Below are 10,000 nucleotides of genomic sequence, written 5' to 3'. Positions count from 1 at the left end.
ATATTTCTTTCTTTCGTGCCTTCATTTACTCCTCGTCCCTTCTATTGTTTGTATCTTCCTTCATTCCTCCACCCAGCAATCATAAATAATATCTAAAGTGTGGATTTTGGCCTAACTTTGCAGTGAACTCCTCTGGTGGCAGACAGACCGTCAGTGTGACCCGGCAGGGAGTCAGAGGACGGATCGGTTTCAGCTGACTAATGGAGGATTTGGCTCCGTTAGAGAAACTGAGGAAGCTTAGATCCCAGACAGGCGCTCTGTTCCAGCAGGGACAGACACCATCCCTCCACATAGCGTAATGTCGTTAAAAACAAACAGAACAAACGGCTTTGGTGTGATGTAACGTGCCTCTGGCAGCCATGTTAGAGGTCCTCAGCTAAGAAGACCTGACAGGATTTATAAGCAAATAACATGGAAGTCCCAGAAGTTTGGAACAAAGATGGGACGATTCGGATTATTTTCAGCCAGGAAACGATCGTGTCTCCACTGCGACAGATGGTGCTTTTGATTTTACATTGTGTCAGTATTTGTAGCTAGTTTACTTGCTAGTTGGCAAGTTAACAAAAAAGTCTTCACAGGCTACAACCTCCGACGTCAGTTATGGAAACCCGTTTCCCGTAACACTGCTGAACTGAACTGAATTAAAACTTCGGGCAACAATCGTCACATCACATTTTCTGGAACGGCTGTTTAGATTTTGCAGTATTTTGGTCAGTTTTAGGTTCGAAAGACCACGATACCCGTTAACCTCAGCCGCGGTTGCTATGGAGAGGAAGCCAGTCAGAGGAACAAATTAGAGCAAATTCACACTTTGTTGTTATATATATATATATATATAAATAATCAGTCACCTCACATTGTCCATGCAGAAAATGAACTGGATCTCTACTTGTGGAACTCTGGAAGCGAAATAACTATTTTAAGAGTTACTGTATTTTAGAGAATCCATAACTCATGCTTCTCAGACACTTGAAGTGAAATAAAGATGTGTTTGTTTTGAAAGATTTGCTCATAAACAACATGTGAAAATTACTAAAATCATTTTAGTGCGATTACTCTGCAGCTGCTCAGGAACGCCTGTGTGGAAAATTGAAACGTCGCTCTCGTTTCATCTGCCAGAAGGCTCGAAGATCGATGAGGCAGTTAGTTTTCTAGGTGCCAGAACTGTATTCTGCAGCGTTCCCATTAAGTTTTACTGGTTTAACAACTGCTGTGATACTAGTGTAAAAACAGATGACAGAGGAGAGATTTTCCATCACGGTAACGACTGCAGCACTGATGCAGACGAGAGGGAGAAGACGGTGTCTTCCCATTGGGTGATTTTTAAGTTGCCACAGTAACTGACCTGCCGGTGGTGGGCCGTGATAGGCTGAGTCGCTCAATGACAGGCAGGTAGAGAGAGTCGGGCATCTTCTCACTGCGACACGCCTCGATGCTCAGATACTTGAATATGTGAACTTTACCCTTTATACAGATCTGAAAAGGAAAAGAAAGATTCAAATTCGGGTGAAGTGAAACAGTTTCCTCTTCTTCTCCCATCTCAGCCTGGCTGCTGAGTCACTGAACTCTGGTGTTTAACATTTCCGGAGTGTCTTTTGTCCTTCGGCCTCTGAGACGACGCAGGTCGGTACACACAGTTTCATATCGGCTCTCTATAAAACTATGATGGAGTACATAATTATTATCTTGCCCCTGTGTTGTGATACTATTGTTATTAAAAAAATCTAATCATAAGTGATCCTGGGAACATGTGTATGTAAACTAGGGCTGCAAGACATGCTTAAAATCATTATAAATACTTACAATTATATATTTCTCATATTGATATTTGTATCAATGTGTTCCACTGTTACATGAGACCAAACACCTCATATTTATGGAACAAAAACTTCAATAACAAGGAAGTGCTCCGACTTCGTTATTTTGTCTTTTAACTTCCTGTCTACACAGGAAGTGGGAACGTGTCGCGTTGTGAAGATCGACATCTGCAGCTTTACCTGCATTTGACCAAATATCTGATCAGTTTTATAATCTAACGTACAGCAGCAGTGTGGCAAACATCCATTAGCTCAGTTCTCCTGCACAGCTCTGGGATCAGCTGCTCATCTTACTGTTACAATCGTCATGGCGACTGGTTACAGTGTGTTTTATTACGTGACTATTTCTTCATCCAAAGAGTGGAGACTCATTTACTTTGTTCCACTGTTACACGCAGGCCAGGAATCTATCTGTGACATGGGCTTATTATTGTGTAACAAGCTAATTATTCCACATTATCAATAAAATATATATTAAATACAAAGGGGCTGGCTGCATAAGGTCAATACTGCGCGCATGTGCGTGTGTGTGTGTGTGTGTGTACCTGTGCAGGTGGACTCTGCAGTGGGTTGTTTTCTAACTGGAGGGACTGGAGCTGTTTCATCTTCCTGTAACACACCGGGATGGTCGACACTTTGTTACAGGAGAAGTCAAACTTCACCAGAGGAAGGTCAGCCAGGTCTGCAGGAGGAACACACACACACACACACACACACACACACACACACAGTTAGTTAAACACCTTTGATTATCTAATTCAGCCTTTCTGACACAGTTTGAGTTCATTTACCGTGTTGACCCGAATATAAAACAATATTTTTTTCTGGCAATATAAAATATTCTTTCAGAATATAGAAATGGGTTGTTTGTAGCCTTAAAGTTGCTAGGCTAGCGAGTTTCTTCAGTCCGTTAATAGTGAGTCTTTAAGAAAAGTAAAAGTTTTTATGAAGCCTGGTTTAACCTACGCACGTTTCTGACGGCTTGTATAACATCCTGACAAACAGACCTCAGCTTGTTAGGTCAGGCCACAACTGCTCCACCACCATCACACTCAACACTGGCGTACCACAGGGCTGTGTGCTGAGCCCCTTCCTCTACTCCCTCTTCACACTCCACTGCAGGCCTGCGCATGGATCTAACGCCATCATCAAGTTTGCAGACGATACTACGGTGATTGGTCTCATCAGCAACAACGACGAGACGGTCCAGCACCTGGCCGCATGGTGCTCAGACAATAACTTGCTCCTTAACACCTCCAAGACAAAAGGAGCTCATCGTGGACTTCAGGAAGGAGAGAGGAGGCACACATGACCTCATCCACATTAACGGGATGGCTGCTGAGCGTGTCTCCAGCTTCAAGTTCCTGGGCACCCATATTTCGGAGAACCTGTCCTGGACCACCAACACCTCCTGCCTGGTCAAAAAGGCTCACCAGCGCCTCTTCTTCCTGAGGACACTGAAGAAGAACCGACTGTCCTCAGCTGTCCGGGTGAACGTCTAACGCTGCACAGTAGAGAGCATCCTGACCAGCTGTGTCACAGTCTGGTATGGGAGCTTTCTTAAGGACTCCTCTACCCCCGCCCAGAGACCGTTTTCTCCCCTGCCTTCCGGCAGGCGCCTCAGGTGACATTAAGTCCTCCGTGAAAACACATTGAAAGTGTTCCGACATCTTTACTGCAGAAACAGACCGAGGACCGAACAACCTGTAGCCAAGAATCAATGACATGACGAGGAGTTCAAACAGTTTGAAAAATGCATCAAATCTTTCTGACCGCTTCAAGAGCCTGACAGGAGAGTGTGTCAGTATGTCAAGCTGCGCAAATGTGGAATTCACGTTCTGCTTTAATGGAAGTAATGTTTGACTTTATGAGAGAAAAGGCTTTAAGGATGAGGACGCTCATTCTCAATTGTGAAAAATGGACCGGGAATTGCAATTGAGAATGACTGGGAGCCGAAACGTCTCGATTCTGAAAACAGCGTCCAGATGACTGCGACTGAAACCTTTTCTACGATAGTATCTCAGGGAGTTTGAGTCTGAGGCTTTTTCCAAAAACAGGTGTTGGAAGAGGCCAAAGCTGTATATACTGTACATGCTGGGGGGTACAGTACGTGCAGCCTCTTTGGCGTACAGTGATGTCATGACATCCACAGTTTATGTTGAGGCTCTTCCACGCAGGTCGTAGCAGCTGATTACAAGAATCTTGAAATCAATTTGAGCCATAAAACATATACGAGCTAGTGTCAAGTAAGAGTTAAAATTCTGTTGCCGAATTTTGCAAATCTAGAGTGGACTGCACACACACACACACACACACACATTCACATGGCTCAAACCGCCGACATGTTTCCCATCACACAGAACAATGCAGCTGTTGTTGTTATTTTCAGAGGTTTGTAATTGTTAGCAGACGAGCGTCTCACTGTTTCTCTTCATGTGAACTTCGTTCCTCATTAGAACTAAAATACCTGGAAATAAACGCCTCTTTGAATTTGGCTTAACTGGAGTCCCTGAGCTGTAACTTAACAAAAGAAGAGACTGTTTAATGTTCAAGGTGAATGCAGCCTGCTAATAGTTATAGTCAATGTAGAGGCCTGCAGACATTCTACATGCACTGAAGGCTATAAAACGTAGATATCACTCAACCTACTAGTTACCAGACAAGTTAAAAGGGTGAGAAGGAGGTTTAAGTTTGACTTCACTGAATGAGTGAACATGGATGCACGTTAGCTGAAAATGTAACTCATGCAGCTTTTTGTTTTGCATGTTTTAACCATGAGTAGTGTCAGTGAGGTTAACCACGTGATTCAGGAGAGACGATTTAAAGACTTCCTGGAAAACGGCTCCTTCCTCAGAAACAGTGCATCAACGGTCACCTCAGCCTGCACTAGTAGGAATAACAACACAACCATTTCAATTTATGGACTTTTATCCACAAACAGTTCAAAACTCTTAAGATATTCAGTTTAGAAAAGCATCACTGTATCATGTCTGTGAGTTATGACAGAGAGGAAGGAGTGTAATTTTTGACACAAATTGCATCAATCAGTTTCAATGGGTTAGACGATGAAGTTGAATTTTATATTCAGACAATGAATGACTCAGCGTGTGGATGGTTTGCTACAGAGCTGCTGACTCACTCAGCAGAGAGCACTCTACCTATTAAAACCCAGAATGCAGCAGAGACAGAGATACCTGGCCCTCACAAACCCTCTGAGCTCTCCCTGCGAACCACAGTGACCCAGTGAGGGTGGAGAGACACCACCAACACCTGAGACACAGAGAGAGAGTATGTATTTTCATATACTCTCTCCCAGTGGGTGTATAGTCATGTTTCCATTAAAATGTCGAGCAGGTTTTAAGTGAATTTCAAATCTTTTGTTAACTACGTTATGTGAATATATTGAAGAGGACATGACAAGATGGTTTCGTTAACGGAGCAGCAGTAACTCTGATACAAAAGGACATTTTGTATGTATTTTCTTTTCTTTTTAATGAATGAACTTGTCTCTTCTGATCATCATGTAATTCGTGGTGTTTGTATCAGTTACTCTGATATGTAAAGAGGTGGGACATGGATGCTTTGTCTTCAGTAGAAAAAGAAACACATGCCGAGGTGTATTTGAAAAACCTGTTTCCATTAACATTCATTTCTATATGCCAACTTTTCCGCCTCAGCCAAGCGTAGAAACGGTGACACCCAGTTTCATGGGGAAAGAAGAAATGTCCACAGACAATTATCAAATCACTCGTGCTGCATAATCCACCATTCAGCATGTTCAAGACATTCACACTTTTGCCTAAATATGGCAAAATGCACCACATCTGCTTGTTGCTAATACAGTTGGAGGGTTACATCTGTCACTCACAATCAACATAAGCAAACACAGTTGTGAGAATCAATTGTAATTGTCGTGAATCCAAGCTGACTGCAGCTACAGCAGGAGGTGAGAGTCTGACACCCAAAAATAGCGCTAATATGATTAGTTGATTAGTTTACTGACGGAAAATGTATCAATTTTCTTTTTCCATCTTATCAAATTAGACAATTTGCTGCTTTTTTAAATATCTAATTGATCAGAAGGGGGAAAACAATATGAAGATGTCAGTTTTGGCTCTGGGACATTGGGATGGCATTATCATGGGCAAGACTAAATGATGAATTGGAAAACTAATTGGCAGATTAATCAATGATGAAAATAACTTCTGTGTCGTATCCCTTTAATCTGCGTGTGTGTCCCTCCTTCGATGTAAAACACATTGTGGTTTTCATTCCTGGTTGTTTCAGTCACTCTATAAATGAACTCCACTTCGCTGGATGTGTGTGTGTGTTTACACGAATCCTTCAACATTCAGCTCCTCGGATGAACGCTAAGACAAACAGCACAGACTGATGTGTGGGTTTGTGGGAAGAAACCAGTCCGGGAGTCACATCCTGCAGACTGCCAATGATGCGTCACTGAAGAGCCCATCAATTCTGACGCCGCGAACATCACAGACTCTTCCTGACAGCCTCTCATAATTAAAACCCCTTGTAGGCGGTAATAATGTCTGCTGAGCAGCCATGATGGAGGGAGGGCCATCACCAGAAAGCATTTGTCTGGTTACTGGATACAAATATATCTTAGACTGTATTATATACAAAAACATGATCACTCCTGCTATGAGGTCACTGAGGACAAATGTTGAAATTTAGCCCAAAGTGCTCTGACAGAAAGACACAGAGACATTTTATTTTGCAGCCGCACTACAATACTTACTAGATAATACGTTTCGACAGCCACACAAGTGGCTCTGTGAGGCTGTGAGCTAAATGCTAACACGAACACAAAGTCCAGCTGAGGCTGATGGGAATGGCAATAGTTCTGCAGATATTAGACACGTTAAAACTTTGACCTGATGGTGGCGCGAGATGAAAAGTCAGAGGATCATCAAAGTTATTACAGTTCATCCTGAGGGGAACATGAATGATGATCACAATCCGTCCAACAGCTGCTGAGATATACCAAAACATATTATCTTGCTGGTGGTGCTAGAAGACAAAGGTGGTGCATCCTAAAGACTTTGATGATGCTAGGCTAACATCAAAGTCTTTAGGATGCAGCCTCTGGGGACCATGAACATCTGTACCAAAATGTGTGCCAATACATCTAATATTTGTATTCTGTAATATTTGTTTGTATTTTTTAACCGACCAACACTGTCATCCCTAGAGCCTTGGTCAAAAATTGAAATGTTCAAAAACTCTCTCAGTTTAGTTTAAAACTGGTTACCTCGATGTTCTGTTCCCAAAGCACAAAACTCCGCACTGAAAGTCAACAGGGGGCTTTCAGGTGATGCAGCTGGCCATGTTGGACCTGTCAGGTAAGAAGGGCTAATGGCATTTCCAAATTTAGTGTAAGACTCGTGTGTCTAAACACTATGAATTGCACATTTCTGTGCCGTTTCTGACTGGGAAATGAAATTATAATTCATCACTGATCCACCTCGTTGACACTGAGTCATCGACACAACTTGTCATGTCCACTAAGAATAAAAGAAGTGAGTCAGTGGTGTGCAGGTACATTTGTGTCTCTGAGGGCAGATAAGTCTTACCTAGCACCAGCAAAGAATTTATGGATCTACCTCTTGGCCGTTATGTGGTTTTAAGCGAGTAAAGAGTTTCAAATACTACTAGCTAACCATACCATCTGGATTGCTTAAGTTTACAGAGCAGGTTATTAATCTTGGGGCAGAGAGTATAACCACAGAAAAAGTCAAGCTACTGTCTCACAGAAACCTCAATAAACCAACAAACTTTTCACTTTCACATCAATTGTTGCTAAAAGAATCGACCAACACGCCACAGCGAGCTTTTTTGAGACATCACTGTTTATCTAAGCTGGCTGTTTTGCAGTGAACTTCTATACTGTGACACAAATGCAAAGTCTAATTTTAAGCAGAATTAGTTTTCATTAGTTGTCATTACTGTAACCGCAATGTCAGCGGGTCAGTCGAAGAGAAATATTGTGATTGTGATGAATATTTGTCCTATCAGCTGAGAGTAACATCACCATCAAAAATGGTGCTAATGCTAACACTAATCATGTTAGCTGCTTATCAAATGACTTAACTAATTGAGGAATTAAGTTGGGCATATTGTCAACTATTAGAAGATTTCTGCAGCCTCACTGGGGGGTTTGTGTAAAAAAAAAGAAAAAGTATTGCTTCTTGTTATTATTGTATGTTTTGTGCTACCAGTGTTGTAACCAAAGCATCTTTGCTGTCATGGTGATGTTTCTGGCTTTGAGGAACATTTTTCCATCATGTCTGCAGATTTGATCTTCAGATTTGAGTTTGACTCTCTAACGTTAGACGCCTGCCACCCCGAGCTCGGCCAACCTTTCAAAACTACTAAAACTCACGGTGGTCTTATCTCAGGGGCTCTGCGGAGCAGCAATGAAGTCTGCACAAGTTCAACAGATATTAAATCAAAAACAACATCCCTCCCTCTGTCAGGCTGCCGTCCAGTCTGCTCGGTCCAAGCCTCCCTGTTGCTGTGGCATCAAGCTGCTGAGCCAGATCAAAGCTTATCAATCAACCCAGGAGATGGCCATAATAGTGAGGGACAAGCATGTGTCAAGTTAGGAAAATACAGCAATGAATCCAAACAGACTGGACGAGTTGAGGCGCAGGGATAAAGCTGGATGAATCATCCAGAAAACAGTCTGCAGTCATTCATCATTCAGATCGAATATCAACAGGCCTGACTCCATGTCCTCCAGTCGGTTTATTAAAGACCCACCACCATGTTGGAAGAGTGACAACAAAGAAACAGTTTTAATGCTTTGGCCGCTGTTACAGGCATCAAAAACATCTTCATTTCTGTGCACTGTTTAGGTTTTACATTTAGGAGTAAAAAGTATTGTAAGCTACTAAGTTTCATCAGGAAAGAAGAAGTACGAGGTCAGATATCAGAGTCAGCATATGTGAGACCTGAGACTGGTGACCTGATCATTAAAAAACAAACATTCGGTTCAAAATTGTTCTATTCAGTGTACATCAGGAGGCTGAGGAAGCAGCAGCATAATTCATCACTCCGCAGGAAAAACACAGCTGTAACTAGAAAAATGTGAAGGAGTAAAGATAACGAGAGGGTGCAGCGAGGTTCTGGAAAATATTTGCTGTTTAACACAAAGGTTCAGTTCATCAAGAGAAAACTGACAAAACAACTCTCTCAACTCAACATTGTAGACTCTTGGGTTTATTTTAACCTGAACTCATCCAAAAGACAAACGGACTGAGTAGGTATTCTGATTTTCAAGCAATGACCCGTTATACAGTGCAGTCCCACCTGGAAGCTGACAGGCACAGCACCTGACCGATGCAGCTGAGCGATTTCTATTTTTGCTTGGACGCATCAGAAAGTAGCAGCGAAGTTAGAAGCTCGTGACAACTTGCAGGTTGTTCGGCAGCTGCCGTTGGTCGTTCTACTTGATCAACAGTTTGGTTCACGCCATGGTAGCTTGCAAACAAATGTCTGGCTTTCCATTTGGTTCCCATGAATGTCCAAACATATAGTGTTGCTGGTGACGACCTTCACCTTTCCTTTAGCACCTCCATCAGGCTAATGTTTTTGATTTAATCTAACAGGCTGATTGCCATGAACTTTACTGAGCACACCCCCAGAGGATGAACCTTTTTGATTTGAATCAGCCAATGACCTTTTCTCTAGCACCTTCCTCATATTCTTAGATTGCCGCCAAGACAGGTGATAACTTCTGGCCACGACTTTGAACATTGGTCCACTTGGAATAGTGTCCCCAACCTTCTTCAGAGGCGGGAGTAGACGATCAACAGCATGTTCGTTCCAGATGTGTGAGCTCCTCACCCTTTGACAAAGCGTGGAAACTCATTTCGGCCACTTGTATCTGTGATTTCATTCTTTTGGTTATTACCCAAAGCTCATGAAAGCTTCACTTTCGGGCTCAGGTCTCTCTTCACCACGGCTGTCCGGCGCAGCATCCTCATTACTGTTGCTGATGCCGCACCAGTCCATCGTCTTACCCTCACTCATGAACAAGACCCTGAGATACTTCAACTTCCCTCACTACAAAGTGTCACCAGGTAAACTCTGGTGACACATTACGCTGACAGTGATGTTGGTAGGTACGCGTCTTGCGTCTCTGACGCATTAAAACCGCA

General features: G+C 42.7%; 1 protein-coding gene across 6 annotated transcripts in view; it reads right to left on the bottom strand.

Annotated features, from left to right (window-relative positions):
• Positions 1-10,000, bottom strand: part of lrch1 (leucine-rich repeats and calponin homology (CH) domain containing 1) — a 101,331-nt gene that overhangs the window by 42,028 nt on the left and 49,303 nt on the right. For all 6 annotated transcript variants that reach the window (XM_044215929.1, XM_044215928.1, XM_044215930.1 and 3 more), the window contains exons 5-6: positions 2,363-2,499; positions 1,346-1,476 (exon numbers count right to left, since the gene is read on the bottom strand). In XM_044215929.1, coding sequence (XP_044071864.1) covers positions 1,346-1,476; positions 2,363-2,499 — 268 coding nt within the window. The remainder of the gene's footprint in view (positions 1-1,345; positions 1,477-2,362; positions 2,500-10,000) is intronic.

This window comes from Siniperca chuatsi, linkage group LG12, assembly GCF_020085105.1.
Source record: "Siniperca chuatsi isolate FFG_IHB_CAS linkage group LG12, ASM2008510v1, whole genome shotgun sequence".
NCBI lineage: Eukaryota > Metazoa > Chordata > Actinopteri > Centrarchiformes > Sinipercidae > Siniperca > Siniperca chuatsi.
The sequence above is the reverse complement of the archived record's forward strand: the minus strand, read 5'-3'. Positions and strand labels throughout refer to the sequence as shown.